Raw genomic sequence first — 19,102 nt, 5'->3', positions numbered from 1 at the left:
TGAGAGCAAATCTTTACCCCTCACACATCAGATAGAGCACTAATCTCTAGGGTATATAAAGAACTCAAAAAACTAAGCACCATAAAAACAAATAGCCCAATCAATAAATGGGCCAGGAAACTGAAAAGACACTTCTCAGAAGAGGATAATCAATCAATCAACAAATACATAAAAAAATGTTCATCATCACTAGCAATTAGAGAAATACAAATCAAAACTACTCTATGGGGCTAGGGTTGTTGCTCAGTCACAGAGCACTTGCCTTGCATGTGTGAGGCACTAGGTTTGATTCTCAGCACCACACATAAACAGATACATAAATAAAGGTCCGTCAATAACTAATAAAAAATATTTTTAAAAAACTACTCTAAGATTTCATCTCACTCCAATCAGAATGGCCGCTATTATGAAGACAAACAACAATAAGTGTTGGAGAGGATGTGGGGAAAAAGGTACACTCATACATTGCTGGTGGGACTGCAAATTGGTGCAGCCAATATGGAAAGCAGTATGGAGATTCCTTGAAAAACAGAGAATGGAATCACCATTTGACCCAGCTATTCCTCTCCTCGGTCTATACTCAAAGGACTTAAAAACAGCACATTACAGGGAAACAGCCACATCAGTGTTTATAGCAGCACAATTCACAACAGCTAAACTGTAGAACCAATCTAGATGTCCTTCAGTAGATGAATGGATAAAAAAAAATGGGGCATATATACACAATGGAATATTATTCAGCAATAAAAGAGAATAAAAACATGACATTTGCTGGTAAATGGATGAAGTTAGAGAAGATAATGCTAAGTGAAGTTAGCCAATCCCCCAAAAAACAATTGTTGAATGTTTTCTATGATATAAGGAGGCTAATTCATAGTGGGGTAGGGAGGGGAGCATGGGAGGAATAGATGAACTCTAGATAGGGCAGAGGAGTGGGAGGGGAAGGGAGGGAGCAGGGGGTTAGCAAGGATGGTAGAATGTGATGGACATCACTATCCAAAGTACATTTATGAAAACACTATTTGGTATCAACATACTTTATATACAACCAGAGATATGAAATATTGTGCTGCATATGTGTAATAAGAATTGTAATGCATTCTGTTGTTTATTTTTTAAAGATCAATTTAAAAAAGAAGCAGACATGCCAGAAATGAAAGACTCAATAAATCAAATTAAAAATTCAATGTAAAAGATCACTAGTAGATTAGAACACTTTGAAGACAGATTCTTAGGACTTGAAGACAAAGTATATAATCTTGAAAATAAAGCAATAAAGAAAAGATGTTAAGCAACCATGACCAGAATATGCAAGAAATCTGTGATAACATTAAGAGACCAAATCTAAAAATCATTGGGCACAAATGAAGGCTCCAAAATACAAACAAAAGGAATGTACAACCAATCAAAGAAATAATAACAGGAAATTTTCCAAACTGTAGGAATAAAATGAAAATACAAGAGACATATAGAGCTGAGTGTGGTTGTTCACATCTATAATCACAGCAGAGGGAGGCTGAAGCAGGAGGATCACAAGTTCAAAGCTAGCCTCAGCAACTTAGCGAGGGCCTGAGCAACATAGTGAGACCCTGTGTCAAAATAAAAACTAAAAAGAGCTGGGGATGTGACTCAGTGGTTAAGTGCCCCTGTGGTCAACCCCAGTACCAAAAAAAAAAAAAGAACAAACAAACAACAACAAAACATAAAGAACTCCAAATAGGCAAGATAAAAAGAGTATCTCCAAGGCACTTTATACATAAAATGAATATATAGAAAAAAGAGAATTTAGAAGCCACAGGAGAAAAATGGCAGGTCACATTTAGAGGTAAGCCAATTTGAATTTCAACTGACATCTCAATCTAGACACTAAAAGAAAACAGATGCCAATCAAAATTACTATGTCCAGCAAAACTGTCCTTCAGAAGATGACATAAAAACCTTCCATGATAAGCAGAAACCAAAAGAACTCATAACCACTAAGCCTGCACTATAAAACATTCAATGAGCTCAGTGTGGTGGCTCATGCCTGGATTCCCAGCAGCTCAGGAGGCTGAGACAGGAGGATCATGAGTTCAAAGCCAGCCTCAGCAAAAGTGAGGTGCTAAGTAACTCAGTAAGACTCTGTCTCTAAATAAAACACAAAATAGGGCTGGGGATGTGGCTTAGTGGTCGAGTGCCCTTACTTCAATTTCTGGTACAAAATATATGTATACACACACACACACACACACACACACACACACACACATTCAGTGAAATAATTCATGCAAAAGAAATGAAAAATAAAAATGAAAAGAGCATAGGGATGAATTGCACTAAAAAAGAGTCAGTTAAAGAAGAATCAAGTTTGATTAAGCATTAGAAATAAATAAAAAGCAGCTCAGAACATGAAAATCAGGAAGCAGTGAAAGAGAACTCTTGGTCATCAGGAACAAAATATAAATCCCCAAAAGGCCTTGCCCCAGTGACCCACCTCCTTCAGTCACACACTACCTGCCTACAGTTACTACCCAGTTAATCCCTATCAGGGGATTAATGCACTGATTAGGTTAAGGTTGTCATAACCCAGTCATTTCACCTCTAAACTTTCTTACACTGTCTCACACATGACCTTTTGAGGGATAATGAGCTCCAACATTAAAAAATAGAAAAATACCAAATAAATACTCTAAGATTACATCTCAAGGCTCTAGAAAAAGAATAACAAACTAATACTGAAATCAGTTAAATATAGGAAAGTTAAGATCAGAGCCAAAATTAATGAAATTGAGAATAAAAATTTATACTCCAATAAACTAGAAAATCTTGAAGAGATTGACAAATTTCTGGATACATATGACCTATCCAAATTGAAACATAAAGATATAGAAAACTCAAAAAAGTTTTAAAAAATCAATGTCAAGCAATGAAATTAAATTTGCAATTAAAACCTTAAAGCAAAGATCATTTAAATAAATTACTTTTAGTTTAATGAGTTTTACAATTAGTCACTAAATTACTTTTGTATTTCAGATACAATTTCTCCTTGAAGGATTTAAGAATTTTTTCTAAAAGGGTTTTACTTAATATTTTGTTTTGTTTTGTTATACCCAGGTTAAAAAAAAATATCAAATATTAGTATTGACGAGTTTTGCCACTTTAACGTTAATGGGTATGGTAGCCATAAAATAAGGAAATAGTAGACTGGAACAATAACTATACACCAAATGAACCTTACAGACATATACAGAACCTTTCACTTGATCTAGAATGAATTTTTGTTATGTTAGAGACTAAATGCACTGCAACCTAATTCCCAGTGTGAAGGTATCTTATGGGAGAGGCTTTGGTAGGCAATTAAATAGTGAAGGCAAAACATTCATTAGTGACCTTATATATATTTATTAAAAAAACTCCCTTGCCCCTCTGCCATGTGCAGCAGGCAGGCTTTCACCAGACAATGAATCTTGCAGTGCCTTGATATTTGACTTCCTAGCCTGCAGAACTTCTGAAAATAAATTTCTGTTGTTCATCAGCCATTCAATGTATGACATTTTGTTATAGTAGCTTTAAAAGAGTAAGACATCATTTAATAGCAAAAAGATACACATTCGATAAAAAAAGAAAAAATTACATGAAATGGAAAAAAAAAGATAACCATTCTTCTCAAACACATGCTACACATTCTCCAGGATAGACCATGTTGATCACAAGTCTGAACAAATTTATGGTTAAAATTATTCCAAGTATCCTTTTTGACATAGTAGAATGAAACTAGAAATTAATAACAAAAGAAAATTGAAATAAGAAATACATGAAAATTATAAAACATAGTCCTTAACAACCAATGAGTAGAAGAAGTCAAAATGACAACAAGAAATTATTTCCAGAGGAAAGAAAATTAAAACATGAAATAAAACTTAGTAGTTGGAGAAAAGACTAAAGATAAACACCTACATTAAAAGAAGATCTCAACTAAATAAATGAACACTTCATGGAACTAGGAAACAAACAACTAAATCCAAAGCTAGTAGATGGAATAAAATAACAAAATGAAGGCAGTAATAAACAAATAGAAGATACAAAATGATAAGGAAAAACAATGAAACTAAAAATTGGTTTGTAGAAAGGTAAGCAAAATTGATACTTAGCTAGACTATGAAAAAAGGAGAATGTCTCAAAATCAAGAGTGAAGGAGGATAGTTATGACCAATACCACAGAAATTTTAAAAAGATGAGGGAGTATTATGAACAATTACACACCAACAAATTGTGTAACCTAAAAGAAATTGATAAATTCCTAAGAAGAGGCATCTGACCAATCTTGAATCAACAAGAAACAGAAAGCTGAAATACTCCATAAACAAAAATTTGACTGAATCAGTAATCAAAAACTCCCCAAATGTCCAGATCAGATGGCTTCACAAATGAACTCTACCAAATGTTTAAGTTAGAGTTAACACCAATCCTTTCCAAAATATTTCCAAAAATATAAGAAGAAGCACTCAAAAACTATTGTTTTGAGGACAAGATTGTCCTGATACCAAAGTTAGACAAGGACACTATAACAAAGGAAAACAACAGGCCAATATACCTGATAAACATGGATACATGCACCATCAATAAAATATTAGAAAAAAAATTTAACAGTACATTAAAAGTTGGAATGTATGGGTGATTATATATTGTAGAACATATTAACTGAATGATCACCTCAATAGATTCAGAAAAAGCCTTTGAAAAACTTCAACACCCATTAATGGTAAACACTCTCAACAAATAAGATGTAGAAGGAACTTACCTTAACATAACACAGGCCACATTTGAAAATCTCATAACTAATAACATATTCAATGATTTAAAAATCTGATGAAAGCAGATTTTTCTGTAGCTGAAACAAAGCAAGAATATCGTTCTCACCACTTTTTTCAGCTATTACTAGAAGTCCTAGCCCAAACAAATGGACAAGAAAGAGACAAAAAGCAACCAAATTGAGGGATGAAGTAAAATTATCTGTTTGCAGATGGCATGGTCTTTTTTTTAATATTTATTTTTTACTTTTCGGTGGACACAACATCTTTATTGTATTTTTATGTGGTGCTGAGGATCGAACCCAGCGCCCCGTACATGCCAGGAGAATGCGCTACCGCTTGAGCCACCTCCCCAGCCCTGGCATGGTCTTATATACAGAAAAAAATAGACATATAAATATATGCATGTTTATAAATATATGTACATATATTCATATATTATAAATATATTAATATATTCATAAATTTATGTATACATATTTATATTATAAATATATTTTTATATATTTGTGTTTATAACTTGTGATCCGTCTGTCTCCACCTCCTGAGTCACTTAGGATTATTGTGCTCAGAGATATATCCTAGTGACTCAGGAGGTGGAGACAGATGGATCACAAGTTCAAGGCTAGCCTCAGCAACTCAATGAAGTTGTAAGAAACTTAAGAGAACCTGTCTCAAAATAAAAAATAAAAAAGTGCTGGGAATGTTAGCTCAGTAGTGCAGCACCCTCAGGTTCAATTCCCAGTATATATGGTATTTATATATTTATTATATATACTTGTCTATGTACATAAACTATATATTGATACATATTTTAAAGTAATAAATTCAATAAAATTGTAGGATACAAAACCAACATGTAAAACTTAGTTTTAGGGGCTGGGGTTGTGGCTCAGTGGCAGAGCGCTTGCCTCGCACATGGGAGGCACTGGGTTCGATCCTCAGCATCACATAATAAATGAATAAGTGAAATAAAGATATTGCATCCATCTATAACTAAAAAATATTTTTTAAAAAACTTAATTGCATGTTTCTATACATTAACAATGAACTATCCAAAAAAAATTTAAGAAGAAAATTCCATTTATAATATCATCAAATACATGCTTAGGAAAAACTTAACCAAGTAAGTGAAGGATGTGTATACGTTGTATGTCCGCTAATACCAGGATCCTTCATTACAAGCAGTCCTCCACTCATCACCATGGTCTTCCACATCATATAGGCAATATCATGCTCAACCTTATAAACACTAGGGTCTTATTTTTTCTATTAAGAGGCCTCTCCTTAGGCCTGTTCACAGCAATTTTTTTTTTCTTTATAGGCAGTCCTTTAGACAGCCCCCTCCATGAAAAGGTCTTCACCACACGAACAGATTTATGGGTAACCGGCCGCCTGTAGGATGTGTTTGATTTCTATTGGCAAGTTCCCCATTAACGCCACCCACATCATAATGTTTCTTTTTTCCATGGGTCATTTCGAATGCTCAGGTTGGAATGTTTACTATACAGGAAAGCTGCACCGCACCGTAAGCCACATTTCTCTTTTGCATCCTTATCTTAAGGCGTAGTTAGTGCGTGCCACCATAACAGTATTTTTATTTCTCTTCCTCATAGGTAGTCTTCAGTTCAATTTGGCCACTTTAGGGCCTTTTTCTTCAGTATAGGTAGACTTTTGGTCATCAAGACCTATATCTTGGTCTTTACTTCAATAAAAGCCACCTTCTGGTAGTATACTGTAACCTTTCCCAACTTTATTTCACCAGTTTCAACTCGACGGTATTTAGTCTTCCTACAGACAAATTTGTTCTAAAAGCATTGTAAAAAAGCTGCTTAGTGTTTTTACCGTGTTTAATTCAGCTGTTTCTATTACAGATATTTAATTATTTTTGAGCATTCCAAGCAGTATTGTGGGGAGAACCCTCTTATGTATTCTCTTAAGCATATTTCCAAGCATTTTCTAGGATACATACCAAGAAGTAAAAATTGTTGAAAGTATTCAGATTATAATTTTTTAATAGTCAATGACTAATTGCTCTTTGAAGTAGTTACACTAATTTACGCTCCCACAGATGGTGGATGAGAATGTTTCCCTTTTTTGTCAAAGCTTAATGTTTTTGCTTATTTTGTTATTTGTTTTTGTTTTAATACTGGGTATTCAACAAAGGGGCACTTCATCACTGAGCTGCATCCCCCTGCCCTTTTATTTTGAAATTTTGAGAAAGGGCTTTACTAAATTGCTTAGGGCCTAGCTAAATTGCTAAGGCTCTCCTGGAACCTGGGCGATCCTCCTACCTCAGCTTCCCAAATTGCTGGGATTATAGGTGTGAGCCAGGTGTCTGGCTTGCTTCTTTTTTTGTTAACTTTTATTTTATTTGTTTATTTTTATGTGGTGCTGACGATCAAACCCAGTACCTCACACGTGCTAGGTGAGCACTCTACCACTGAGCCACAACCCCAGCCCCTGGCTTCCTTTTTAACTTTTGCCAAAACCAGGGTATGAATTGATATCTCAAAGTTGATTTATTTTTCCCACATTAAAACTTCATTTGAAAATCCCTGTGTACTGCTCCCTAAACCTATTATCTTTTTTTTTTTTGGTTATAAAAATGGTGTTTATTGAAGATAATTTTGATAATTCAGAAAAACATAAAAATGAAGATTGTTGTTTCACCATCCATGACAAACAAATCACTATAATAATGTTATATACATAACATCTGTTTTCATTTTTTAGTAAAGTTGGGATAACATTGAACATGCAAATTTTATTATTTTTCAAAAGAAAAACAATAAATTGTGATTATTTCCTTTATAATTCTATTTATGTAATGTAGCTAAACATGGTTTTAATGGTTGGATTTTTTTTATTAGTTGTTCAAAACATTACATAGCCCTTGACATATCATATTTCATACATTTGATTCAAGTGGGTTATGAACTCCCATTTTTACCCCATATACAGATTGCAGAATCACATCAGTTACACATCCATTGATTTACATATTGCCATACTAGTGTCTGTTGTATTCTGCTGCCTTTCCTATCCTCTACTATCCCCCCTCCCCTCCCCTCCCCTCCCCTCTTCTCTCTCTGCCCCCTCTACTGTCATTCATTTGTCCCCCTTGTATTATTTTTCCCTTTCCCCTCACTTCCTCTTGTATGTACTTTTGTATAACCCTGAGGGTCTCCTTCCATTTCGTCCAATTTTCCCTCCTTTCTCCCTTTTCCCTCCCACTCTCATCCCTGTTTAATGTTAATCTTCTTCTCATGCTCTTCCTCCCTACTCTGTTCTTAGTTGCCCTCTTTATGTCAAAGAAGACATTTGGCATTTGCTTTTTTAGGGATTGGCTAGCTTCACTTAGCATAATCTGCTCTAGTGCCATCCATTTCCCTGCAAATGCCATGATTTTGTCATTTTTTAGTGCTGAGTAATACTCCATTGTGTATAAATGCCACATTTTTTTTTATCCATTCATCTATTGAAGGGCATCTAGGTTGGTTCCACAGACTAGCTATTTTGAATTGTGCTGCTATGAACATCGATGTAGCAGTATCCCTATAGTACGCTCTTTTAAGGTCTTTAGGGAATAGTTCGAGAAGGGGAATAGCTGGGTCAAAAGGTGGTTCCATTCCCAGCTTTCCAAGGAATCTCCATACTGCTTTCCAAATTGGCCACACCAATTTGCAGTCCCACCAGCAATGTACAAGAGTACCCTTTTCCCCACATCCTCGCCAGCACTTGTTGTTATTTGACTTCATAATGGCTGCCAATCTTACTGGAGTGAGATGGTATCTTAGGGTGGTTTTGATTTGCATTTCTCTGACTGCTAGAGATGGTGAGCATTTTTTCATGTACTTGTTGATTGATTGTATGTCCTCCTCTGAGAAGTGTCTGTTCAGGTCCTTGGCCCATTTATTGATTGGGTTATTTGTTCTCTTATTGTCTAATTTTTTGAGTTCTTTGTATACTCTGGATATTAGGGCTCTATCTGAAGTGTGAGGAGTAAAGATTTGTTCCCAGGATGTAGGCTCCCTATTTACCTCTCTTATTGTTTCTCTTGCTGAGAAAAACTTTTTAGTTTGAGTGAGTCCCATTTGTTGATTCTTGTTTTTAACTCTTGTGCTATGGGTGTCCTATTAAGGAATTTGGAGCCCGACCCCACAGTATGTAGATTGGAGCCAACTTTTTCTTCTATCAGATGCAGAGTCTCTGTTTTGATATCAAGCTTCTTGATCCATTTTGAGTTAACTTTTGTGCAAAGGGATTCAGATTTATTTTGTGCAAAGGGATTCAGATTCATTTTGTTGCATATGGATTTCCAGTTTTCCCAGCACTATTTGTTGAAGATGCTATCTTTTCTTTAGCCCCTTTGTCAAAAATAAGATAGTTGTAATTTTGTGGATTAGTCTCTGTGTCCTCTATTCTGTACCGTTGGTCCACCCGCCTGTTTTGGTACCAGTACCATGCTTTTTTGGTTACTATTGCTCTGTAGTATAGCTAAACCTATTATCTTTTCGCATTTCGCATGGTTTTAAATTTCTGTTTTCAAATCTAGATATTTAAAATAGTATTGGTTTAAAGCCTTTAAAACTTCATTAAGTGATGGCATGTAGAATATATTCATTTACAATTTTTTATCCAAAATTATATTTTTAAATTGATCCATATTGAAAAGCCACTTATTTAGATAGATACCTGTTCACATTATAATATTAGAATAGGCCGTTATAATGATTATACATCAATATATACCTTTTGCTTGCTATAAAGACACAGCCTTTTCCTTATTTTTTATTTGTTTTACCATTTCAAATAGTGCAAGTTTCCTAAATATTGCTCAGTGTGCCCGTGTGAAAGAATTTTTCTTGAACATATACCTAAAAGAAGAATTCCTAGGTTGTAAAGTTTAATTGTCTTCAAATTTATTACCTATGGTTAATCTAACGATGTGTAACTTGACCTTATTTTTGGTTTGGTATGCATTTCTTTGATTACTATTGAAGTACTTCTTGGGTTTTTATTGGCCATTCAGGGTTGTTTTGTTCTGTAAATGGGCCTTTTCATATACTTGGCATATTCTATTAGATTGTCTTTTCTTATTGATATGTCATACTTAATTGCATTATGATCAGCAAAAGGGTCTGTATGTTATACATTATTTGAATTTTTTGAGACTTCCGTTGTGACCTAATATCTGGCAATTTTTAAAAAAAAATTCTTGAAAACAATATTTTCTATTTCATAAGTTGAGCTTTTTAAATTTATTGCTCAAAGCTTCTCATTTTATTGTTTTTTCTGGATCTGTTTGTAACAGAAGGGGCATAATTCTGTGTTGTTTGTATAAATGTCTGCTTGTAATTCTTGCGGGTTTTGTTCTATACATTTTATTGCCACCTTGTGACATGTAAGTATGCGGTATTTTTTTTTCTTATTGTGGATTATCCCTTTTTATTATTGGTTATTTCTGTCTTTAATTCTGTTTTCCCTGATATTAATATTCTTCATCCACTTTTTCTGTTTTGGCAAAGCTTTTTATACTTTAATCATTTGGTATTTTCTTTTTAAAGTATAGTTTAATAAATAGCATGTAACTATTACAAAAATCTATTCTGGTAATTTTTTCTTTATCAGGTGAGATCCATTTGTTTACATTATTATGTTTTTTATATATTTTGACCCATTTATGCTATCTTTTATTTGTTTTCAGTTCAACATCATTTTTATTGGCTTCTATTATGTTCTGCTACTTTGGATGCTATAAGTTTTATTTATGATCTTACTTTATTTTTTTTTAGAAATATACATGACTATAAATTTCTCTAACAAAGTCTTTAGTTATTCAACATTTTTACCCATCCTATCCTCTCAGTTATGGCTTCATTATGCCATAGCTACCCATTGAACTGCTCATTATTTGGGACAGTTGTTTTTGTTTTCTCCTTTTTAAACACACAATAGTTATTATGTAGATAGTCTACTAGTTGCTTTGCTCATTATTGTCCGCTTTTTCCCTGTTTTCCCTCTGGCTTACTTCTTTTATTGCTAAGAATTATTGTATACCTTTGTATTATTAGAGGGATTATCTCTGATCAACAATCAAAAATGTCTTTATTTTGTCCTCAAACTTGACTAATTTTTTGAGTACAGAAATCTAGATTGACAATTATTTTATTTCAGCATTTGTCAAAATTTCTAGCATTCATTGTTGCCCACCAGACTAGATGATATACCTTTAGAAGAAAGCAGTTTTCCCTCTGGTGGCTTTTATGATTATTGCTTTATTAGTAGTAGTAGTAGTAGTAGTAGTATTCATAGGTGTATGCAATGGTCAAAAGTGATTAAATGGCATAATGTATGTTTGATGATTTAAATATAAGTAAGTTATTTCTAATTTTTTTATAAAGGCTATTGGGAAGGCTTCAGAACTTGTAAAGTTCCTGCAAAGAACTCTTAGTACCCTCTAAGGGAGAGACAGTTGTTCAGCCATCACACTATACAAAGGTCTCAGAAGAGTCCTTATGAAACAGTGGGAAAATTCTTTAAAGAAAAGAAGCATGGCATTTGGATCTGCATCTTCTCCAAATTACATAGCCAGGTTTGAAACAAACTGGGCTATAATCTCCAGTGTCATTTTTACATTGTAGGTGAACCAGTGGTTCTGGGTCTGCACTCTGGCTTTATCAGTTAAAATATTAGCATCACAGACTGTCTAAGCATCAATGTCAATTTCTCTTCTTCAAATCTGGAAAGTAATTGGCAATTTCTCTTAATTGATGATTCTTTATCATTGTACTCTTATTCCTTTGAAACCTCTACTGGATGAATGTTAGCTTCTTAATATATCCACCATTTCTCTTTGAAAAATGTGTGTGTGTGTGTGTGTGTGTGTGTGTGTGTGTGTGTGTGTGTATGCTGGGTAAGTCCTCTGTCTTCCAGTTCACCAATTTAGTCTCTGACTGTGTCTCATATGCTGCATTTTCAAAATTTCAGTGACATTTTTCATTTCCAGAATTTTAAATTGCTTCCTTCTCATTCTCATTTCATCTCTTCCTTTCATTATATACATTTTAATGTATTAGCTTGTCACTTTGAACATCCTGAACATACTTATTTCATGTTACAGATAGCTCCATAATATTACTGTTTTGGGGGAGTGAATTCATGAATTGTTTCCTTATTAGTAATGTTTTTCACTTATTTTGGGATTTTAGTTTTCAGCCTAATTTGAATGGAAGGTTTGATTCTCTTGCCTACCTTTATTTCTTAGTCTGCACTTTCCCCCATCAGGTCTAGAATATTTTTGTTTCCTCCTAGCATTTTAGGCTTCAATCTACCACCAGATCTCGGGATAAGAGTTCTTGTCTGTCACCCTCAGATCCCATTTCTGCACAGTTCTCTGTTCTTCATCACACTGAAGCATAAAAGCAGCCAGTTTTCCTTAAGATTTGGGTCTTTATAAGAAAAAAAAAATCCACTCAAGTTTGCCAAGATAAGTGAAATTTCCATGTATAGTACTTAAAATCAGTCCTCTTTGTTTTCCAAAATGATTAATGTGTAACATACTCATGTTTAGGAATCTATATTCCCCCAAAAAAGAATAGCATAATTAAGAATTTATATTTATGGGATAATGTTAAATTAGGTCTTAATACCCATTAGACATTAATTGATAATTAATTATCTCATTTTATATTCTCAGTTACTCATTGGGGTAGAATCTATACAAATACAAAGATTTAAAGATATATATATATATATATATATATATATATATATATACATATATATATATACATATATATATATATATATGAACTTACTTTTAATCCTATTATAAAATATGAAAATCATGGTTTTAACTATTTCTTCTTTATTTCTGCCCTTATATTTTTCCTTCTTGGGTTAATATTATACTTATTTAGATATATTCTCAGGATTTCACTAATTTTACTTCTCACTTTTAAAATATTTTTTAGGATATCAATAATCTTACCAGAATGAGCAAAAAAGAGAAATACCATCTCAGACATACCAAGATAACAGAATGTAGATTATCAACTAATTGATTTTTAGGGGGACATAGTATATGATTGTGTGGTAAAATGATTTAACTGCAAGGTATTGGCTGAAATCCTTTCAATGATGATGTTTTATTTGTTACTTCATGGTATCTCTAATTTCCTTTGTATCACGCAAGGTTGTTTTGTTGTTGTTGTTTTGGGTGACTTGTCTTTAGCAAAAATGAAGCATTCTTTAATTTTTACATGTTTAGTAATATCAACTATCCTGTCTTTTGATATATTTATGTATTATATTGGCATTATTACAGTTTATGTAGTCCTTATTTGTATTTTGGTATAATTAGTATGGCTTCTTAGAGGACTCATTTCCTAGAATATAAGGGATTGGGTCTTTTTTGTAGTTTTCTTCTTTATGTTTATATTGTTAGTCATCTTGCAACACTCTATTGGACTTACTGGGACTATTATGTGTATCCATCAATGTTAATTTCTATTACCAGTTCTTGGTATACATTGCTACTAGTCTATGTAGCAATGTATACCAAGAAAAAGATGTCCTCTCTAGGGGCTGGGATGGTGGCTCAGTGGTAAAGTGCTTGCCTAGCATGTGTGAGGCATTGGGTTCAATTCTTAGCCCTGCATATAAATAAGTAAAATAAAAGTCCATTGACAACTAAAAAAATATTTTTTAAAAAAGATGGCCTCTCTCCATGGACATAATTTGTGGCACATAGCAACTGGATGGTTCCCCTGTAAGAATTAGAAAGAGGTACCTCCTGTAGACTGACACAGCCCAGAACTGGGGCACTTGGTGTGGAAAACAAAGCTCAGGCTGAATTTTGTGCTCTCTTATTGGGTACCCTTGGGCTGCTTACAGCCCATGGGCTGTTTACAACCCATAGGATTACAGCCATTGGTATGGTATATGTTTTTCTGAAACTACAGGTGACTTCCTCATTGTTTTTCCTGTACTCTTTCTTACTTGTCCACTGATAGAAACAAGTATGTACCTATATTTACATATACTTAAAATGAGAAAATATCCGTGAACATTTAACATTTTTCTATATAAAAGCAACAAAACTTAGATATGCTGTAGCATTTGCTCTTTTCACTACAACTACCTTTTCATAAAAGCATTGGGGTAGCATCATGTTTCTTTTACTGATTAAAAGTAGTTTCAATTAATGATAATGTGTGTGGTCAAAATTACAATTTGTAGTGAGAGTCACTCGAAGGTGAATTTCTATCCTTTTAACACTGTCCCTGACTTTCTCAAAAGAGAATTTATTAAATAAAACTGGAACTTTTTGTCATCCAAAACATGTATCAGCTACTCTTCTTACCAATTCTGAATGGGAACCAATATCTGGGTATAGGAATGCTTTTGAAAATTGAAGGCAGGCCAGTGTGTTGCTTCTACTGTTGGACTATTTGTGTATGTGCACTTGTGCACATGCATACATGTGTGGGTGTGTAAAAGAAAGAGCAAATATAAACATACATATGCTGAAAAAGGGGTTTTTGTTTTTGTTTTTGGTCCTGGGGATTGAACCCAGGGGCACTTGACCACTGAGACACATCCCCAGACCCTTTTGTTTTTTTATTTAGAGACAGGGTTTTACTAAGTTGCTTAAGGCCTCACTAAGTTGCAGAGGCTGGCTTCAAACTCACCATCTTCCTGCCTCAGTCTCCTGAGCCACTGGGATTACAGGTGTGCGCCTCCACCACACCCAGCTGGAAAAGATAATTTTTAAGGTCATTAAGGGTTCCACTTTTTTTCAATTTAACTTATTATGTTCTTGTATCCTACTTTGCCTACTACATAGTTTCATAAATCACTGATGTTTTTGTTTATATTAACACTTGGGATGAGTTTGGCCTGGGAAACAGGATATCCACAAGTATGAGTTTATGTATTTTTTCCAGAGTGTGTAAAGAGCCCCTAACTCCTTTTTTGGAGCTCACTTAAAAAACAAGTTTTTGGTTAACTGGTTGGCACATGCTGGCCTGTTTTCCATGTGTCTGCATCTGGGTAACATGTCTTTTAACCTCAGGAAGCACTTACTATGGGGATCCTTTCTGATTACTACCATCTGGTTTTTACTTCTCTTTACTATCTTACCATAGTGTCTAGCATGTATCATACTGTATTTTAATTTTCTCTTTACTTGTCTGACTTCCATTAAGCATTTCTATCCTCTTGGGTTGTGTCTTATTCATCTGGCAGGCCTATTACACCCTGCATGGCATATGGTAGATGCTCAATATCTAAATATTGAATATTTTAAATGAGACTTAAATAAATAGACTATGTAGTAATGACCTGGTTTTAGTAGCCAGTCTCTATGTGTTGAACTGTGATTCCTGGTGAATATAGAAGAGAAATTCTATAACACTTGAGCCTGCACTTAAGGAATTAGGATCTCTGATATTGGCATAATAAGGTAAATATTTCAAGTTCTGTCCTCTGTTTTGCCCAGGCCAGTGCCCCACTGTGAAGGGGATCTATTAATTCCCTGCATGGAGGTGAATGCAGCATTTCTGAAGTCTTAAAAATGAGTAGGGGTTAACCTAGTCAAGGTAATTGCAAGTAGGCCATTCTCAGCAAAGGTTCTTGAATAGAGCTACATAGGCAAAAGTTAGGTAGTGTGGTGAAAATCCCAGCAGTTTAGAATTTCCAGCATATGAAGTATGAAGTAAAGAAGCTAAAGTGATGTTCTCTTAGAAAGGTAAGCAGGAGTGGGATCCTGGAGGACCTTTCATACTTCATTGAATCATAGGATTTAATGTTGTAGTACAAAAACCAAAAGAGACTAGCATAGTGGATAAAAGCACATCTTTCGCAGCAAAGCTATCTGAGTTTGAACTTCAGCCTTTTGCTAGCTTTGTAACTTAGTCTTCTTTTGTGTTGTATGATTTTTATTCTGTAAAGGGAGAATAGTAACAGTAATCACTCCAATAATGAGTTTAATGAGTTTAATTCCTCCTTTAAGAATAATAAATTTAATCACAGAGTATTTAGAACATTCAATAAAGCATTAACAGCTGATATCATTTTTATTATTAATTTTATATTGATGCAGTAGACAGGCCATTCTGGCAGCCTGTATGGAGGATGAGTTTTGAATAGATTAGAATCAGAGAGTGGAGAAACCATAGGAAAATTAGTGTGCCCCTTTAGTAGCTTCCATTGGCATGTGCTGCATACCTCTGTGATATAGTCCTGTGTAATGGTTTTAGTGAAATCAAACACTTTATGGATGGATTTTATGTAGACTGGACTAAATGAAACCTTCTCATCTTGTTTCTTAAAAAATTTATTTGGCATAAACATACTAGAAAGATGAGCTCTGGAGCTTCCAGGACCTTGCATGGCATGGCTAACCATTGAACCTGCTATCTTCAAAGTATATTTCAAAACTCATTTCCTGAGAAGGTAATCTGGAGAAAGGGAAACCAATTGTTTCTCAGTAGATGATTGAAGATAACAACAAGGTTGGGTTCTAGCATGGGTTTGAGACTAATAGGGGCTATCTTCTGATAGTTACCATTGTATTCTAAAACTCAGGTTACATATATCGCTGCCTATTTTATGTTGAATGTGATCAGCAGGCAATGGGTATCATGAAAGGATAAGAAAACCAGGCTGTGGTCCTACCTATTTAGGTATTTGTTCCAAAATATCCTGTAAATATCTGTTCTCATACCTATAGGAATACAAATTATGTTAGTTTACAGGTCTGTCAGAAAAATTTACTGAGGTCATTTATGTAAAAACATTTGAAAAAATTCAAAGATACTTTAAAAAATGAAATGACTTTTACTTGTATCTGTCCTTTTATTAAATGAATCCAGCAAGAGTTGGAAGATAGGCCAAATAATCACCTGATATGCAAGCTACCCTAGTTTTCATATAATTCAAAGTTTCTTGGTCTGCCTTTGGGGAACTCCTGCTTCCAGTGAAAGCTCGGGAAATACACTTGGGTCTTTTTCCTGTTAAGATGTTCTTTTAAATTATTTCCCTGTGTTAATCTCTGTTCCAGAAAGCTGAGGTTTCTCCAAGTCTGACCACTGATGAGTGAGGCATTGGTATCCCTTTTTCCAGTACTTCTGGAAGGCCCACTCATAAACTCCCTGGATAAGAAAGACACATCAGTGCCCCAACCAAAGTTTTGAGACGTGCCTGAGAGACCTATGTCCATTCGGCAGTTCTTCCTCCACCTATTTCTACACTAAAGATGGACCTAAAGCTAAAAAATCCTGACTTCTGGTACAGTCTTCATGGACATGTTCCAGGACTTCTGGACTGGGACATGGGGAATGAGTTCTTCTTGCCTTGTACCACAGACCAGAGCCCTTTAGCTGAGCAGAACCTTGCTAAATACAAAATACGAGTAATGAAGCCCCCAGAAGTACCCCAGGAGTGGAAACCTGGTCCTGATGAAGATGCTCCTCAGTCTGAACCCAACTTGTGGATGTGGGTAAACCCCAACATTGTGTGCCCTCTCAGCAGCCAGGAGGCCCCAAAGCCCAATAGTAAGGATCTGATAAGCATGGCTTCTTCCCCTCAGGCACCCACAAAAGATGAAGAGTCTAACTTCTCAGAGGCTCAGGGAGTGTTGGAGTCCCTGCCACTTTCCTCCAATGAGCAGTCTCCCCAACAGAAGCACCTCCTCTCTTCCCCAAGTGACTGTGAGCTCACAGAAGAGGAAGCTGAGGAACAAAAGGACAAGTCTTCTGAGGCCCTCATGGTCCTTAACAAAAGAGACTGCTTCCAGAAGCCAAAGCTGTGGCAAGCTAACAACCAGGAAAGGAAATCCTGGCCACGGCCCCCACTCAATTATAGCCATCTCATTGCCCTAGCATTAAGAAACAGCCCTCCGTGTGGTCTTAATGTGCAACAGATCTACAATTTCACTCGACAGCATTTCCCCTTTTTCTGGACAGCTCCAGATGGCTGGAAAAACACCATTCGCCACAACCTCTGCTTCCTAGGCAGCTTTGAAAAGGTGCCAGTCACTGTTCAGGATGAGGCTGATGCAAAACCTCGCTCTTGCCTCTGGAGGCTCACCAAGGAAGGACACCGCCACTTTAAGGAGAATACTCGTCTCTTAGCCTTTGCTCGAAGAGAGAGCATCCAACAGTGCATGAGCCAACCAGATTTGATGCCCTCCCTCTTTGACCTTTGAACAACTGCTCCCTTTCTGGAACACTGCCCTCCTTTCTGTGCCTACCCATGTTCTGATTGACCCTTTATTAATCCCTCAGCCTACCCTGCCTGATTGCCAAGTTGGTCTTTAGCTAGTATTACAAATCTGGTGTTAAATAAGGTGAGAGGTAGGTTCAGAGGAGGTGGGACTTCAGTCTAGGTGGGAAATCATTGAAGATTTCATCAGGGTAGTGGCAGTTGTTCTATACCTTGAATAGAGGCAGGAAATCCCAGAAACAATGGCATGGAAGCTAAGGAAAGAAGGGAATATTTTTGTGGGAGAAAGGAATTCTGTTTACTTCCCTGTTCAGAGCTGTTTCAGAAAGCTGAGGTTTCTCTAAGTCTGATCTCTGATCAGTGAGATATCTATGCCCCTTTTTCCAGTACTTCTGGCAGGCCTACTGCTGAGCTCTCTAGACGCGATATACTACATCAAACAATGCACCAACAGAAGTTTCGAGAAATGCCTGAGAGACTTCTGACCTTTTGGATGTCTTCCTTCACCTATCCCTACACTAAAGCCCCAAAGTTTAAAATCTTGTGACTTTTGATACAGTTTTCATGGTCAGGTCCCAGAGTCACTGTATGCTCACACATGAAAGAAAATGGTGGCCTATAAAGTGTAAAATATATGATGGACCCAGACTGTGGGCAACCTTGAGTACCTCATGAAGATTTCTATACATATAAAAAGAATTGGGCCTAACGTTTAGTCACTTTTTAAGTGAGCCATTTTATTCTTCAGATCCTTACTTTTCTCTTTCTGGTCTTGGTCTGCTCATCCTTGTTCTATTTTCATCCAGTTCCAGTACTGACAACTAATTGCAAGCAGCTACTTTTTGTTTGAATATTGAAAAACCTTGAATTGCTGCTGTATTAACTCCCAAGCTTTTTGATGGCAACGCTTGGTTTCCTCATTCTTTCATTCACCAAACCTACATTGAGAAAATGCCAATATGTCAAGGTCCACCTTAGGTGCTAAGGATTAAAAAAATGATAAATATTAGTGGGAGATAGATAATTCTTATGTAGATGTGATGAAACGTGAAGTTGTCATGGAGATGAGAGATTGTTCC

General features: G+C 35.5%; 1 protein-coding gene across 1 annotated transcript; it reads left to right on the top strand.

Annotated features, from left to right (window-relative positions):
- The first annotated feature begins 17,055 nt into the window (after window positions 1–17,055).
- Foxr2 (forkhead box R2) lies at window positions 17,056–18,469 on the top strand. Its single transcript, XM_015506627.2, has one exon. It carries the CDS (start codon window positions 17,056–17,058, stop codon window positions 18,004–18,006), a length of 951 nt encoding a protein of 316 aa, XP_015362113.1. The 3' UTR covers window positions 18,007–18,469.
- Window positions 18,470–19,102: the final 633 nt, after the last annotated feature.

This window comes from Marmota marmota, unplaced genomic scaffold (genome assembly GCF_001458135.2).
Source record: "Marmota marmota marmota unplaced genomic scaffold, marMar, whole genome shotgun sequence".
Classification (NCBI taxonomy): Eukaryota; Metazoa; Chordata; class Mammalia; order Rodentia; family Sciuridae; genus Marmota; species Marmota marmota.
The sequence above is the reverse complement of the archived record's forward strand: the minus strand, read 5'-3'. Positions and strand labels throughout refer to the sequence as shown.